The sequence below is a fragment of the Quercus suber genome, unplaced genomic scaffold (genome assembly GCF_002906115.3).
Source record: "Quercus suber isolate HL8 unplaced genomic scaffold, Cork oak 2.0 scaffold_95, whole genome shotgun sequence".
In the NCBI taxonomy this organism is placed as follows: domain Eukaryota; kingdom Viridiplantae; phylum Streptophyta; class Magnoliopsida; order Fagales; family Fagaceae; genus Quercus; species Quercus suber.
In genome coordinates, this window is record NW_027069560.1 from 341,026 (window position 1) to 359,588 (window position 18,563).

The 18,563-nt window shown below is 37.0% G+C and overlaps 1 protein-coding gene across 5 annotated transcripts; it reads right to left on the minus strand.

Moving 5' to 3' along the window:
• Positions 1–288: 288 nt before the first annotated feature.
• LOC111993966 (disease resistance protein RPV1) lies at positions 289–14,488 on the minus strand. Of its 5 annotated transcripts, none has more exons than XR_010629406.1 (6): positions 13,638–14,488; positions 4,646–5,747; positions 4,174–4,446; positions 3,287–4,087; positions 2,200–3,164; positions 289–513 (listed from the first exon to the last, which is right to left on the minus strand). XR_010629406.1 is itself a non-coding variant. In XM_065774626.1 (5 exons), the coding sequence occupies exons 1-5, from the start codon at positions 14,153–14,155 to the stop codon at positions 2,298–2,300; spliced, it is 3,561 nt and encodes a 1,186-aa protein (XP_065630698.1). In that variant the 5' UTR covers positions 14,156–14,487; the 3' UTR covers positions 2,003–2,297. The 5 variants fall into 5 exon arrangements, 2 of the variants coding, with proteins under 2 accessions (XP_065630698.1, XP_065630699.1); XR_010629404.1 differs by having other exon boundaries at positions 289–535; XR_010629405.1 differs by lacking the exon at positions 289–513 and adding an exon at positions 990–1,067.
• Positions 14,489–18,563: the final 4,075 nt, after the last annotated feature.

The window sequence follows — 18,563 nt, forward strand, 5'->3', positions numbered from 1 at the left end:
CAAGTAAATCTCAAAACCATCTCTTGAAAAACATGGCTACTAAAATGGAATCTAAGTGTGCTAAAATAATATTTTGACAACTTTTTTCATTTCCCATAAAAGTAATGTCAAAACTTTCCTAAAATGAATTGTTAACTAATGCCCTAAGGGCACTCATTAGCATTTCCTTTTTTTTTTCTTTTTTTTTTTTTGTAAGAACAATTGATTTTATTAAAAACCAGTGAAGTCTTAGCATATACCCATAAAATGATCAGTGACTGTGTCTTAGCGTCACAACATTAATAAAAATTTGTTCAAACCGAAAGGATTTATCTTTGTCACAGATGTGTAAAGAATGATACATCCTAGAGACAGGCAACAATATGCAAATTGCTAAATCATTTGTCTTTTCTGATGCTAAGGACCTACTGCAACATGAGTAGAGTATGGCTCTACTGAACCAACAGACAATTCATGTATCAACCATTGAGTTGCTCTTGTGTACTGTAGCCACAAAGTGTTCAACCTTTCCACCTTTTGCATTTGAAAAAACAAGCTAATAAGAATAAACAACAAAGAAAACTCATGAAAATTGGAAATCTAGTTCTCAACAGTTGCATAACAATTTTAATTGTGTTCATCCTTTCAACGGCAATCTTCTCTAGTGGTACTTAGTTCCCATTGTATTACTTCCATTTCTAAAAGGACATTTTAGATTCTAATTCCAACTTCAAAGTTTGTGTCTTCATCAGAATCAATTGACAACTCAAAGTCAAAGACATTAGTGATTTAACTGAGACAGAGTCAAATATGGTTTCTATTATCTCAACTTTGATATGTGGTCTTCAGGGAATTTGGACCAAATCAGGAGCTCAATCGCAATGTATAATTTCGAGACAATGCATAATATGACTTCACCAGCAAAATATGGCAATTTTAGCAAGAAATTATTATGTAGGTTTCCGCTCTATTGCCTGCAAATTGTGGGAGGGGGGGGGGGGGGGGGGGGAGGGGGGGGGTGGGGAATTCAAGATCAAGCAACATTCAAGGTCCAAAAGCACTAAAGCAGGAAAGAGGGAGAGAACAACCTGCAAAATTATATTGCAATTACTCACATAAAGGGCACCAATTCCCTACAAAAATTATTTTGCAATTGAATCAAAATAACTAATATCCCAATTAACAATTGGTTAATAACATGTTCCCAAGTGACAGAGTCTTAACACTAGTCTAGTTATAATTGAGGCTCATTGCAGTCGTTAATTAAGCTCGTATCAACTTGATACATGCTCGATGTAGGACTAATGACACACTCACATAAAAAGGTGATTTTTAAGGTAATATTATTAAACAATCACATTTTTTTTTTCCAATTTTTTGTACAGATCGATTATCACATAACCATAAAAAATTACTATAATTAAACAAAGCTTCAACCCAACTATTTGGGAAGTTGGAAGTAATCATATTAATTTATTTTGAAAGATACGCAAGCACGCAAGAGATGAAGTGGATATCCATGGCATCTATATTGCATCCAAAGAAATTGAATAAGTTGGGGGATCCAAAAGATATCTAAAATATATAACTATAATCTTCGGAGGAATAGAAGACGTGTCTCAAAAATAAGGACATCACATACCAGAGAAACAAGGACTTACAGTTGTGCTGATTTGCATAAGTATGAAGTTCATCAGCATAAAATACATACTTAAGGATCCTAAAGGACAGAAAGATCAATTTTAGACACAAAAACAGAAAAATTTGAGGACAACAGAGTTTCATTAGGAACTACTATATCTGATAGCTCCATAATATGCATGATGAAATTCTTTACTTTTTTTTTTTTTTTTCTTTTTGAGAAAAAATTCTTTACTTTTTAATGTATTGAAGTCATAGGCTTCGGTGTACCCTTTTACATTTCAATGCTATAAAATAGCATGCCCAAGCAAAAAAAGAAAGGCAAAAAGGTTCAACTAGAACAGTACTATAACAAAGAAGTCTAATAAGAACATTTTACCAATTCAAACTTGAAATTCTCAATCCATATATGGATCAACCTCAAAGGTAACATAATCCTTATTTCCATAGATTAAGATGAATCATACTTTAATTCCAACCATAATAGAGAGGAGATAATCAATAAGAGTAACGGCAAAAAGAACGTGGAAATAGCAACAAAGATGCAAATGAAACATTGCACTAAAGAAGGTGACATACCTTACATCAAACGCCAGTGATAGAACTGAAAGAAATCGACAGAGAAGAAAAAAAATTTCAATGTCATTTTTAGATGAAGTCCTGTTTCTTTGAACAGATCATGATGTCCTCATTTTCTTCAATGGTGGATGTGAATTCAGATCAGATTCATTGCTTACGGTATGGGCCATTGAAGATGAACCCAAATCACACCCATCACTAATGGTTGATTCAAATACCAATCGGCCTAAGCCTAAGTCAGATCCATTCATCATACCCAATGGAAGCCCCACTGTAGATGGAAACAAAAGGTGTCTAGTGTCATCAGGGACCAGAGAAGGTTGGCATTCTCTTACATCCGAGTCATCACCATAAAGGCCTCTCAAACCAGAGTCAATCCCATGATTTGTTATCTTCGTTGAACTAGGGAAGAGAGGTAGTAAAGGCTGGAGAGGGTTGGCGGAGTGACATTGGTTGTGCATGTTTGATTCACCAAATTTTTTAGGACAGATGCATTTTGTATGGACACCACACCTTCTTATGGTTGGAGTAATTTTTGGTGGATCATATGTAGAAACGGTTTTAAATACAATTTCAACCTCATTCTGATCATATAGATTTAAGTCATCAAATGTCTCATGGAATTCGCCGTAAGGTACAAAAGAAACCCACAGATGATCAGACTCGCTCTCTCCATCAATTACATTTGCCAAAATATCTACTGTCTTTTCACGACATTTGATGATCAATCTTAGATGAAATGCGGGAACGAATCCATTACCTATCTGCTCCTCCAGCCCAAAAACAATACACAAAAGAATTGCTGGAAAATCCTGACCAACCCAAAATGAGATGGAATTTCCAAAACTTTGATGGTTGAACAACTTTGGAATCTCAGTTCCTGGTAGTATAAGTTCATATTTTGGAAATGATAGGCCTGGTGACTGTAGAATCTCATATTCTTGGTAGTAAGATTCTTCAAACTGCTAGCAATTAGCAAATTCAAAAAACTACAATTAAATAATCTAATAATGTATTTGGGAAAAATAACAAATGCGTTTCTTTATGACTTACACACACATATATATAGACAGAGAGAGAGAGATACCTTTGTCAATAATCTGCTTAATGATTGTGGATCCAACGACAGGCAATTTGTTGCGAACACTTTTGATATAGATCGTGGAAGACTTGGAATTTCCTGAAGTTGCTTGCAATTGTCTACTCGAAGTCCCTCTAATCTAGTAAATTTGCTGATTATTTCGGGGATGGTACTTATATTGGTTCCATTTAGATCTAGAAACTTCAATACAGGGAAGTAATTGGGCTTTGATAAAAAATCTAATTCAATTGGATTTCCACCGTCATTGAGATATAGATGTTTTAACCTCATAAACCCATATTCAGAAAAGCTATCAAAAGGATCGTGTGTCGGTATCAATTTGGTAGTACAAATAGATAATTCGTCAAGTAGCCGCAACTTATAGATGGTATCTGGAAGTTCCATAAGGTTTTGGCAATCATATAGGTTTAAACATTTGAGCATACTGAGATAACCTATTGATGAAGGTAAATCTCTAATACCACTATGTTGCAATTCTAAAACTGATAAACAATTCATTTCTGGTTGAATATCAGGGAACTTCTCAAGCCTTGAGCAGCCCTCAAGACGAAAAATGTAAAGAGATTTCAACATAAGGCGGCTTGGAAGAATGCGGAGATTTTCGCATTCAGTGAGCTCCCAATTTTGAAGGTTATCAAGATATCCAATGGACTCATCAACCTCAACTAAATTTTTACAACGATGAAGGTTTAATATTTCTAACTTTGGAGCACACAACTCAGGTAATTTTATAATAGAATCACATTCACTAAGATTGATAGCTTTCAAATTTACAAACTGGATCCCCTGTGGAAGAAACATATTCAAAAGTCTTCAACCAACTTTTAAATTAAATTTTAAGATCTATAATTCATAAATACTAATAAGCATACCTGCTTGATTAGCGTCTCCAATGTAATGTGACTATGTGGCATGTTGAGTTGGACAAGTTTCTTAGGACAAAAAGTGGATGGTAAGGCAAAAGAATAAGAAGGCCAATCAAGCAATCTTAACCCACTGGGGAGATATGTTAGTTGTCCACAAGTGCGTACATCATCCACAATAAGAAACATGAGATTTTTCATCTGTTTGAAAGCTTTAGCTTCCAATTGCACAGTTATTGGTTTAGAAGAGCGCAACACTATGCCCCGAATTTTATTTGTTCCCTAATTGGACAAAGCATTAAGTGAAACACATTGCACATTAGAATTTGTCAAAAGTATTTACAATTTGAAAATATGAAAATAAAAATCGAAAATGTATATTTTCTTGAATATAGAAAAAATTCATTGCTTCTACCCTGTGGACAAAAAAAAAATAAAAAAGATAAAAAAAAAAAAAAAAAGTGAAGAAAAGAAGTTGTACCCTATTTTTAGATAGTACTTCAAGAGCATCCTCATAACACCATAGCCTAGTACGTTTTCTCGGCACTTGTGGGGATTCTTGGCAAACAATTTCCATGCCCATTTGCTGTAACAAGTCATGCATTGACAATATGTTCCATCGATCAACCGTTATGAGACACTTCTCAAAAAGTCTTGCAATACCGGAATCTGGATATAAGCTACAAGAATCTAAAATACTCATAACATCATATATGTTGCGCCCCTTGAAGAAACACGCAATATCAAGGAAAATATCTTGTTCAGTTTCGTCCAATCCTTCATAACTTATTTTGAGTATTTCTTGAATATTTTTGTTAGGAACTCTTTCATATTTATCCAATGCACTTTTCCATTGAATTTTGCTTTTACCATATAGATCCGAACCTAAAACCATTAAAGCTAGGGGAAGGCCTCCAGCATAATGTATTGCACATTCTGTGAGTTCAACATATTCATCAATGGGTTTGTTTCTTTTGAAGGCATTCCAACTAAATAGCTCAAGAGCTTCATTGTGATTCATCTCCTTCACTTCATATGTGAAATTAACTTCATGTTTAGTTAGCAAAGATTTATCTCTTGTTGTTATTATGATTCTACTTCCTAAACCAAACCAATCACATTTTCCCGCTAATGCTTCTAATTGAAACAAATGATCCACATCATCAAGAATTAAAAGAACCTTTTTAGAGCAAAGCCTATGCTTAATCACATTGATTCCTCGGTCAACATTGCCAACCTTTGAACTTCTAGCATCTCTTAGGATCTTAGAAAGAAGTGTCTCTTGTAGTTGAACCAGCCCAACTTCTTTCTTGGAAGATTCTCTAACGTTTGAAAGAAAACAACTACCTTCAAACTGGTGAGCAATCAAATTATAAATTGCTTTGGCAATAGTTGTCTTACCAATTCCACCAACTCCTAAGATCCCTACCATGCGTATGTCATTCCTCCCAATACTTAAAAGCAAATTGATGTCTTGTACACGAGACTCTATTCCAACTGGATGATTGGCAACATTTAGATATGTACAATTTACTATGATAGAGACCGTTTGAACGATTTCTTGGATGAATTCAGATTCATTCCTGCCCATAAAAAGATAAAACATAGAGTTAGTCGAGTATTTTACACCTGAAAAGAAAAAGAAAATGATGTTACAATATTTTTCTTGTATCAAATTCATTTTGCATGTAGTCTGCTACTTGGCATGTGAGTCGTGTACGATGCATCTACCAAATCTCGGCCCAAGTAATTCGACCCGCCTGATTGGACCAAGGAAGCCTACTGAAGTAAAGATTCCACATGGCACAAGTAGTCTTGAACGGCCGATGTTGCCCCTACCTACGTATTAACAGCAGCCTGACGGGGGTGAGTAAAGTTGTAAAGAGGATGGATCTGACACCTCCACAGTAATTGATAGCTGATAGCCAATAGCATTAAATGCTAAATAACATCCCTACCTAGTGCTACTGCTAGTGCTAGTAAGGAGTAGGGATAAAGGGAATTGCATTATTTGCATCATCCTGAACGTGAAATTTATAAACTGCGCCAATTCCTCTGCAAGGCTATATGACTTCGGGGAAATTTCTTTTAAGTATTTCCGAAATATAGTGAAATGGTGCTTCTTTCTTTTGATTCATGGTGGACCTCATTATAAATATGATGATAGAGCACTATTCTCCGTGCTTCGAGAGTACCTAAGAATTACTAATGGCTCGGGGTGAATTCTTGTATTATTTAACAGATTAGGAAAGAAAAACAACTGCATTATAGAAATCATTCTTTCCTCTTGGTCCACAACTAAAAACCAATACTCAGTTGAGCTGAGCAGAGCCAAGCAGCCAAGTAAACTTAGAGCCGAGCCACAACAAAACACCCTTTCCATTTGTCTCTCCCTCTCAGTCTCTCGCTCTCCTTCTCCCTTGCGATATCTCTTTCTCTCTCCTAATCTCTCAATTATCCAATTAGGCTAGGGGTGGGTGGGGTTTCAATTTTGTGTTCTTTACTCTTTAGATTTGTGGAGGGATAAAGGGATGCTTCAGTCTTTGAGGTTATGTGCTTTGCTAATGGGAGAATTTTTTGGGACCTACAGTTTCGCCGCCTAGTGAATGATTAGAGTCACAATCTTTGGATTCATGTATGGTTTTGATCTACTCCACTAAGGTGCAAGGTGTTGGTTCTGACAAACTTTATTGGAAGCCAGCCAACAGTAGGGGTTTCATGGTGAACGGGTATTATCACTCCCTATCCCCCACTACTGCCACTTCCTTCCCATGGAAAATGATGTGGCAATCGAAGGTCCCCCCAGGTAGCTTTTTTCTCTTGGACTGCGGCTTTAGGCAAGATTCTAACTATTGATAACTTTCGGAAGAGGCATTCTGTTGTCATTGAGTGGTGTTTTATGTGCAAAAGGTGTGGGGAATCTGTAGATCATCTCCTTCTTCATTGTCCTTTGGCTTATGAGATGTGGAGTATGGTCTTTTGCTTGTTTGGTATTTGTTGAGTGATGTCGCAAAGGGTAGTGGATTTGTTGGATTGTTGGTCATGTAACTTTAGGCGTCATCATAATATAGTTATATGGAGGATGGTGCCGCACTGTTTGATGTGGTGTATCTGGCAGGAACGGAATGCCAGAAGCTTTGAGGGTCACGAACGGTCCATTCTTGAGTTTAAGTCTTTTTTCTTTTTTACTCTTCTCAAATGGTGTTTAGTTATACCATCTTTTTCTTGTTTTTCTCTTCCTGTTTTGTTTGATCATTGTAATTTGGTTTCTTGATATTTTTGCCTGTCTAGTACATTTCATATGTAAGGGGCTGTGTTCTTCTTTATTATATATTTTCCGTTACTTATCAAAAAAAAAAAATTGGGGGTTTTTTTAATTAACGTTTTAATTAATAAAACAGAAATTAAATATTAAAATAAGGTTAAAAGGACGCTATTTTGGGAGCTTAATAGCAACAATGGATGGCAAGTTATTGAGGACTGAATTGAGAAAATTTGAAACTTAAATGATTGAAAGAAACGAATACAAACTTAGAGGATTGAAATTAATAGAGATAAAGCTTAGATGGTGAAATTTGCATTTTGGCCAAGAAATCATATATATATATATAATCACTTAGCCTATAAACAAAACAAAAACAAAATCAAAGTCATTGCAGAAAGAATGTTGGTTGATTTTGTTGTAATATGGCTTGACTTTGGAAATCAAAGTCGGGGACTTTGCTTACTTGGTATTGGAAACCAAGTCACACGTGTTACTTGTTTTTCCGTGAACAACAAGGACTAATAAACCAAGTTCCACTTCGTTTAGGAATTGACATGTGTTGCTATTATGTTACTATTGTAATCTCCTTATTTTATAGTGGAACTTTCTCTGTTGCCGCCTGTGGATGTAGACAATTGCCAAACCACGTAAATCCTTGTGTCTATTATTTTCTTCTCTCTTCTTTAATCCTGCATTAGTGGATGTATTTTCACAGCAATTAGTATCAGAGTTCTAGGTTGATTGATCCAATGGAGGTTAATGCTTCTATTGCCGAGGTAGACTTAGTTAAGTTCGACGAAACTGGTAACTTTGGGTTATGGCAGAGAAGGGTGAAAGACATGTTGGTACAGCAAAGTTTGGTGAACGATTTGTATGGGAAAACAAAGAAACTAAAGAAGATGACTGATAACAAGTGGGAAGAACTCAAGATGAGGGCAATGAGTACAATTTGCCTATGTTGGCAAATGAGCTTATGTACGATATCATGAATGAGGTGTCAACTACTATTATATGGTTGAAGTTAGAGAGCCGGTATATGTCCAAGTCCCTCATAAATAAATTGAATCTTAAGTAAAAACTTTATGGGCTTAAAATCGTAGAGGGTGTGGATTTGGCTCAGTACATCAACATGCTCAACCAAGTTATTAGTGACATGTTGAGGATCGATATAAACTTCGATGACGAAGATAAGGCGATGATGCTTTTAACCTCACTCCGGGCTTTCTACGAACACTTGGTTACAACACTATGTTGGGGGAAGAAGACTTTGGAATTTAAAGAGATCTTAGGAGCCTTATGGATCAATACCATCAAAAATAGAATTCAAGTAAGAGTTCTAGGGAAGGACTCATGGTAAAAGGTAATCAAGATCGTGGAAGAAAGAAAGACAAAGATAACAATTTTGCCGAGGGACACAGTAGATCCAAATCTAAGATTAAGACAGTGAAGTGCTATAAATGCCAAAAGAAGGGGCATATACAATGAGATTGTCCAGGGTGGAAAAGAGACAAGGATAAAGACAAGGACGGGTCCTCAAAATCTGCCAACGTAGTGGCGGTAGATGCAAATTCAGATGGGGATTTGTGTTCTGTTTCATCAAATGTACCCATCTATGTTTTGTTTCATCAAATGTAGACTGGTTGATTGATTCTTGGGTTTTGGATTCAGCATGTTCATTCCATGTGACACCTCACAACGACTGGCTCAACACTTACAGGTTAGTTAATTGTGGTTCTGTTCTAATGGAAAACAATCTTGTTTGCAAAGTTGTTGGAATAGTAACTGTAGGGTCGGTTTTTGTAGCTCAGGCCCAAAGGATATGGGTTAAAGGCCCAACGAACCCAGAACAATGAATTTGTAGAGAGTGGGCAAAAGAGCTGGACTGGTTATGAAATAGACGGTGGTGGGCTAGATTACTTGCAGTGAGGATAACATGAAATAATGCTCAAACAACTCCATGAATGAATGTCCGAAGAGGTGTTTTATTGAGTAAACAGTGATTACAACATTCAGAGTTACAATCAAGCTTTTCTCTCCCTTTTTCTCTCCCTCCTCTCTTGTTAGGGACCCTTCTTCTTTATATAGCATCCTCTCCCATCATCTCCACCGTCCACCTGTTCTTCATCTGCGTATCCACTCAAGTGCACGTCACGTTAGGTGTCTGCTTTAGTTCTTGGTGAGTGGCGGTAGCTGAGGTTGCACTGTTTAGGGGTCTTCTCCACATAAATGCGGCCAGAAAAGCTGTTGCAGCGCATTAAATACGGTGGTGACAGCTTTTCCTTTAAGTATCTTATTGTTCTGATCATCCCCAGATCTACCTAGAACTTATCATTATCATTGGGATCGCTGGGAAGATTGTGTGGATCTTCCTCACGTTTGTTTGATCAGGACTATTTGTGGCCGAAGAGTGAGACGTCTTCGGACACGTGGTGGTCTCTTCGGACGGTATTCCCCCTCTACTTCTGGGCTTCTTGCCTTAAAATGGGTCGTTCCTACCCAACTATATCTCTTCGGAAGTATGATACCTCTTAACCCGGTACTCTAGGCCCGTTAAGTGGCTCTCAGTCTTTACCCCCCACAGTAACAATTAAAGTTAAGATGTTTGATAATATTGTGAGGACATTAAAAGATGTAAGACATGTTCTAGATTTGAAAAAGAATCTTATATCATTGGGAACCCTAGACTCTAATGGTTTTAGATGAAGGGACGGAAAGTAGATGATAATATCTACAAATTGCTTGGCAGCACCATTGTAGGCGGAGTTGTTGCAGTTACTAAATCTCAACAGGATGATATACTCTTGTGGCATATGCGATCAGGGCATATAGGTGAGCATGGTATAAGAGAATTGCATAAATGAAATCTGTTGGCTAGAGTTAAGACATGCAAATTAGATTTCTGTAAGTACTGTATTATGGGAAAGCAGTGTAAGGTGCAATTCAAAACTTCCACACACAAGACAAAAGGTATATTGGATTATGTTCATTCTAATATTTGGGGACCATCAAAGGTTGTCTCTAAAGATGGATCTTGGTATTATATAAGTTTAATTGATGACTAATCTAGGAAAGTTTGGGTTTACTTCTTGAAAAACAAGTTTGATGCCTTTAAAAAATTCACGAAGTGGAAAACCAAACGGGAAGGAAGGTCAAGTGCCTTAGAGCTAATAATGGCATTGAGTACACAAATAAGGAGTTCTTGAGGTTTTGTGAAAAGTGGCATCAGGAGGCACTTTACAGTACCAAGAACGCCTCAACAAAATGGAAGAGCTGAGAGGATTAACAGAATGCTTGGAGAAATAGATAGGTGTATAAGACTGAATGCTGGGCTTCCTAAGGTCTTCTGGGCTGAAGCGGTGAATATGGCTTGTTACACCATTAATAGATCACCTAGGTTTTCACTTGATGGGAAAGTTGTTGAAGAGGTTTGGATTAGGAAAGAAGTTGATTATTCTTCGATGAGGATCTTCGGGTGTCCTGTCTATGTGCATATTCCTAGTGAAGAAAGGTCAAAGCTTGATTCAAAATCAAAGAAGTGCATCTTTCTTGGGTTTAAGAAAGGGGTAAAATGGTACAAACTTTGGGATCCGCTTGCATAAAAAGTGATGATAAGTAGAGATGTGGTCTTTGACAAGAAGTCCATGATAAAAGCTTTCAGAAAGGAAGATGAATCTCAAGTAGTGGGAGGCAGTAGTTATGGTGGTAAATCAGTCATGCAGGTGGACCTAGATGAAGTGGAGTCTCAGCTAGAAAAGGAAGCTCATAGTACGAAATCAGATAGGCCTAAACGCAACAAAAGACCACTGGTCAGGAACGGATTCAAGGATCTTGCTTCTTATTGTTTACTAATCAATAGCGGAGATCCTTCCACATTTCAGGAATCAATTGAAGCTTTGAAAAGGACAAGTGGATGGAAGTTATGGTGAAGGATATGGAATCCTTGAATAAGAACAAGACTCAAGAGTTATAAGAACTTGTAAAGGGTAAGAAACCGATAGGTGGCAAGTGAGTGTTTAATAAGAAGGAAGCAGTATCAGATATGGAAGGAGAACGATTCAAGGCATGGTTGGTAGCAAGGGGATACTCACAAAAACAAGGGATTGACTATGATGAGATTTTCTCACCTGTGGTTAGGCATACTTTTATCAGGGTGGTGTTGGCCTTGGTAGCACATTAGGATCTAGAATTGGAACAAATGGATGTGAAGATGACATTCCTTCATGGGAATTCGGAGGAGGAGATCTTCATGGAACAACCAGAGGGGTTCAGGCAACTCGGTACAGAACATCTTGTCTGCAGATTGAAGAAGTCACTCTATAGGCTCAAGCAATCACCTAGACAATGGAACAAGAGGTTTGATTCCTATATGATTCAAATTGGTTATACGAATGATAGTTGTGAATATGTTAAAGTTCTTGATGATGGATCTTATATTTATTTGATATTGTATGTCGATGATATGTTAGTTGCAACTAAGAGAATGTGTGAGGATGATAAGCTAAAGTCTCTATTGCACAAATAGTTTGACATGAAAGACTTCGGTGCTACTAAGAAAATTATTAGTATAGAGATTAGTAGGGATAGGGAGGCAAGAAAGTTGTGGTTGTCTCAAAAGAACTATATTAGAAAGGTTCTTGAAAGATTTAACATGCAAGATGCTAAGTCTATAAGCATTCCATTGGCGAATCATTTAGATTATCTGAGAGTCAGTGCCAGAAGGATGAGAAGGAACTCAAGGAAATGTATAAAGGTCCAGTATGCAAGTGTGTTGGGTGTTTAATGTATGCGATGGTCTGCACCAGGCAGGATTTGGCTCATGCAGTGAGTATTGTCAACATGTACATGGCAAAACTTGGTAAAGAGCACTAGAATGCAGTGAAATGGATATTCAAATACTTGAAAGGTACTTCAGAACATGAGATCTTGTTTGCGGGGCAACTGGGTGATAATTCAATGGTAGGGTATGTGGATGCAGATTATGTAAGCAATATGGATGATAGTAAGTCTATAGGTTTTATTTTCACATTTTCAGGCAGACCTATTTGTCGGAGATCCACATTACAATTCCGTAATAGCCATGTGTACTACTACAATTGAATACATGGCCGCAGGTGAAGCTGCAAAGGAAGCACTGTGGTTGAAAAGGCTAGTTGAAGAGATTGGTTTGAACCAAGGAGGAATACAGTTGCATTGTGACAGTCAGGGTACCATTTATTTGGCAAAGAATCAAGTTTATCATGTGAGGACAAAGCATATTGTTGTGAGGTTCCACAATATAAGGGAGTTGATTGTTACCAAAAAAAAAGTTTCCTGAAGAGGTTCACACTTCGGAGAATGCAACTGATATGTTGACAAAGCCAGTTGCAAAGGTCAAGTTCAAGCATTGCTTGTACTTGGTGTTTGTAGCTTGTGATAGTGCTAAGGGCTATGGTGGTGGCGACAGAGGTGTTAGTTTGTGAGGCTTGAGCCAAGGTGGAGATTTGTTGTAATATGGCTTTTGGAAATCAAAGTTGGTGACTTTGCCTACTTGGTATTGTGTTGCTTGTTTTGCCGTGAACAACAAGGACTAGTAAACCAAGTTCCGCTTGGTTTAGGAATTGAACTAGTGGACCATATATATATGTGTGTGTGTGTGTCTGTTGTTTGAATGTTGTTTGAGGGGGGGGGGGGGGGTGTGGTTGGTTATGTGGGTTGTTTGAAATTGTAGTACGTGAGAAAGTATAGTTCTACAAGACTAGTGCAAATATAATGGGTGTTTTATTCTTTGTGTGAGAGAGCTAATGGTATTTGGGTTTGGATGGGTTTTGTGAGAGTGCTATTGTGCTACTCTTATAATCTCCTTATTTTATAGTAAAACTTTCTTTGTCGCTGCCTGTGGATGTAGGCAGGCAATTGCTGAACTATATAAATCCTTGTGTGTATTATTTTCTTGTCTCTTCTTTAATATTGTGATAGTGGGTGTATATTCACAACAGTTCTGTCAAAGATGCAGCTCATCTCCAGATCCAGGACATTTGTCTCAAAATTTCTCTTTAATTTCCCACTCTCTTGTCTAAAAACAAAATTTTAAGAAGAATCAAATAGAAGAAACAGCAAGTATATACCCAGGTCTCTTTTTATAGTCATCTGTGTATGTGTTGTAGTATACAGAGAGAAAAGATCATGGTAAAGTGAAGTAAATGAAAGCACAAGAATTAGATACACATACCCTTTTCCTCTGGCTATGTGCCAGCCAGACAAATTGGCAACATTTTTTAAGGCTGTCTTCCAACTCTGCATCTTAGTGTTGTCTTCAAGTTGAGCTAATGCTTTCCCAAAACTCTTTCTTTGATGCCTTACATCTGATGGATCTACTTTCCAAAACACTGGTAGAACTACTTGTCCCTTTGATTGCTTACACTCAAGGATCTTCACCAGCTGGTCTAAGCACCGTGTGGATGATGCATAGTTTCTAGAGAGTACAACCACTGAAGTTCTTGACCCTTCTATGGTTTTGATAAGGGTCTCTGAAGGTTCTTCGTCTCTTTTAGTTTCAAGCTCATCATCATCAACGTCTATGAAGGTGGTATTAATTCCCTTTTCATGCAGAGCGTTGTCTAGATCGCCAGTGAAGTTGTAGCGAGTATCTTTGCCTCTGAAACTTAAGAATACGTCGTAAGTACATTTATGGGTGATGATAGAATTAGAAGAGAAAGAAGAAAAGGGTGCTCGGAATTGGAAAGTCATGGAAGATGTAATATACTGTGATCGATGGTCGTGTTGGTGATTACTGATTAGTATAGACTTAGACTATAGAGCTAGGTTCGAAACTCATAAATAGTTAGAGACCGATCGGCTCTCCGTTTCCTTTTCTATCAGGCCTTGGCATTCGGAAAAGTAGGAAAAGAAAGTTGATTTGAGAAGCTGATGCTCGTTGCATCAATGAAGCATTAGCTGTTGGTACCCCACATAGGGAAAAGTGAGAAACTTCTTGGTTAGTACTTCGCCAAGTTCTCGGTTGGGTCTTGGGATGATTAAAAAATGGAGTGGTGGAAAATAAAATATAGAAATGAACGAAGCACTAAGAATAGGATAAATTCTTTATTATCTTGTTTGGTAGAATCGTATAAAAAAGTGGAAGAATAAAGTCTTTGTTAATTTGTTGATGTTATTATTTAATTGAGAGAAATTTTGAAAGGACATTTTAGACCATTTCGTTGATTTTATGATGAAACTAACTTGTAACTCCTACTTACATGCCCAATTATAATGGTAATATATATATATATATATACACACACATATGTGTGTGAGATGAGTTCAAGGCTATATTTGGTGTAATTTTTGCAATTACACATTAACAACTACAAAGTATTATTATCTAATGAGTCTAGAAAAATCATTAGGGTTGATTGCCTCATTAGTAGGCCATCAAAGTAAAAGAAGTAACCATTCAAGCACATACAACGCAATAAAAGACAACCATTACTCATCAACCTTAAGCTCCCATCAATACAATAACCATCACACATGGAGTAATAATCGCCTCCAATTATGTACAACAACTACTCAAATCACCTATAAAAGGGACAATCTGACTTAATTGCTAATGTATGAGCAAAAAAAAAAAAACTACAAAACATCATCTATATACAAAATACATAGGTTGATATTGACTTAAGCAACGGAGGCTCCCCTACTGAGCACAACTCGGTGGTCTCTTTGATCAACTTTGTTTTTTTTTTCTTGTAGATCTTAATGGATCTTCAAAAGGATTAGCCAATTCTAAATGACATATGTTCCTAACATGATTTACATATGTCCTAACAATCTCTCCCTTTGGCAATCCGTGACAAAACCACAATAAACAAAATGAGCATATGAGAAAAGTCATAAATCACTCAATTTACACTCACTTGTTGAATACAATAAAATCTAATTCTAACACAAACTCTTGAAAAACTTTGCAAGAAGAGAGTTCATGGCGAGAAAGTCTTTGACAACCTGTATTTTTGAAACACTTTAAACAAAACTCATCACGGCATCTTAGTGTGAAACAAAAATATAAAAGATTGAATACAATAAATAAGAAGCATGTGCAAATCTTAATATATATATATATATATCAATAAGAGTACAAGGTTTGCTATCATAATGTAAGAACAATGTATCTAAATAGAAATGAAAAGAAAAGAAAAGATACAAAAAGGTCCTCACTACATTCTTCTTAAAAAAAATAAATAAATAAAAACTAAAAAACACTCCCCCTAACAAAAATAATCTTCTATACTAACTCTCCCCCTAAGTACATGAATACTTTTATACCTAAAACTAATTCCCCTTTTTGTCACGAATGACAAAGGGTAAGTCACTGAGAAGCAGTCTTCTCCTCATCACCAGAAGAACTAGCACCATCATCCTCATCAGCATCATCACTACCAGAGCCATCATCACTCTCATCCTCTAAAGCCTGTGGAGATGGAGATAGAGACGCTGCGAAACCACCCATGATAGCCTGTCATTGAGTAATACAACAAACACGGGTGTTCACTTGACACAACTCATCACTAAGAGTGTCAAGGCGAGCATCCATGTGCACAAGCTGGGCCACGATGGCCTTGAGAGTCACTCCACCAGCGGAAGAAGAAGGAGTGAAGGTGGCCCTTTTAGTTGAAGCTGGGCCTCACTCCATCTAACAGTCACTGCATCTATGGCACACATGACAGAGAAGTGTGGATACTTAGGATAGGAGACAAATGCATGACGAAAAATTCGCATGAAAGTAGAATAGAAAATGAGCTTATCACAGGTCACCGTGTCCTTATACATATCTATAAGAGAGAGTACAAAGTAAGAGAGAAAGTCAATAGTAAGTCCCTCAAGTAGGGATAGCAAAAATCAAACACGAGGCTTGACAAAGGATGTAAAATAAATGTCATTACCATATTCAAGTACCTCGAACCTTTTGCAAAGCTCGAGCAAAGGGTGTTTTGACGGTCACCCTAAGATGAGGGTGTTTCACAGAAGAGAGACATCAGTTCGTCTTTGGACACAGTCCTAAGATGATCACATCCGAGGCAGTCAACAAACTCTACCCTCAGAACATGTAGCACCTTGGATATAAGATCCAGAGTGAATACAATGCAAGTACCTCGAACGCGAGTGATAAAATTAGGTACAGAGTAATCAAATCCATGCATATTGGGACAAGTGACTGGGATGCCACAAAGGGACTCACAACCCCTACTGTAGATGATTGTGGAAAGGTCAATAACGAAAAAATTTTGAAAGGACGACTTGGCGTTCTGAATGAATGCTGTGTCGAGAAAAGTTCTCCGAGAAGTCCGTTCGGCCTTTCTTATCATGGAACCGAATGTGAGGAGGGGTAGGATCAAAAGAGGAAGATGCTCAGAACGAAGAGGGTTTCGGGACGGAGAAGACTTGCCCTTCTTTGGTTCCATGAGTAGATTAACTGAATAAAGAGAGAGAGAGAGAGAGAGAGAGAGAAGCAAAAGAGTACCAAACACAGTTAATATCAAAAAAAGAAGAAAAGAATGGTACATATGCATGAAAATTGCATAAACATGTGACACGCAACAATTAAAAACATCATAAGCTCAGCCCAATCCAAACCTACTAGCACACATGATTTCAACAGAGAAAATACACATCTAAAATGTATGAAACATTGTTAAAATGCAAATGTGATGCAATGCATGAGTAGACATGATCATTTAAGCAAAACCTAACCCAAAAATTTTGCAAAAAAAACCCCATCAACTTTGAAAAGCCCCAAAATTTTTCCAAAAAAGAAAAAACAAAAGGTTAGGTTAAAAAAGAATGAAATGCATGATTAATGTGAGAAGGAAGATCATACTAGAGGAAGAAAACACTTTTGAGGCTGAAGATTGAGGGGGGAAGAGGTTTAGAAAGAGAGAGAAGTGTTTATGGAGGTAAAGGGTCAAAAACTATCGAGAGAGATCGGAGAAAGTGAGAAAAAAATCGCGTTGAGGCTTTATATAGAAACTACGATTCTCGATGGATCGAAAGGTGTCGAGAGGTGTCGAGCACTAATTCTCGACATATGGAGCTGTCGAGGTGCTATCGAGAGGTGTCCATAGCAAAATGACCTCAATAGATCGATAAGCTATCAAACATCTATTGAGCATACAGAAACTTTCTCGATGGATCGAGAATCTATAGAGAACCTACCGAGACATATTCTCAAAAACTTTGATGGATCGAAATTGTGATAACATCTGTCAAGAAAGGAAGATCAAGAGGCTCGATAGATAGCCGAGCTATCGAGAGATATTGAGAAGCTGTCGAGATGCTAAAAAAAAAAAAAAGTTTTTCAAGGAAGAGAAAAACACAAAGATGAATGCAATCAAGCATGCTACTTAACCAAAAATCCAATCAACATTTTAAGCTCTTAAAAGCATCTCTCAACAAGAAAAAAATGTTAAGTATTTAGATCCAAAACACACACACACACACACACACACAAAAAAACATCTCTCAACAAGAAAAAAATGTTAAGTATTTAGGTCCAAAACACACACACACACACACACACACACACTAAAAAATTCTAACTAATTTTATATTTCAAAAACAAGTTAAGAGAGTTTAGTGAGCATACATTAACACATGTATTCATTGGGTAGTCAAATCACATTGTACCTACACATGTATCAAGAGTAGCAAAGAATATTGTGTGTTGTATGTGAAAAATATCGCAAGATTGCATAAGTGTCTACATGTTATGACTATTTGAGATATGAGAATATTACTTTAACTCACACAAAATCATAACTACTTGATGGGGACTATTACCTTCGAGGTACATCCTATAACTCCCACATCTCCTAGAAGATACACTTGCAATCATATATAAATCATTTTGATTCTTTTTGCTTTTATTTTTCTTTGCATATTTTATTTTGTAAAGCATATCATGCATGGGTATAGAAGAGAGAGAAAAGAAATACGCAATGATGTTAAGCATTTGATATTGCACTTTTGCTATGCCGAAGCATACAAATGTCATTTTATAATTGGCGGGCAGCAGTGGTGAGATAGTTATTTATACCTTTCTCTTAGAATTTTCTAGTCCTTCCTATAAAAAAGAGTGATACGAGTGTTAAGTACAAGA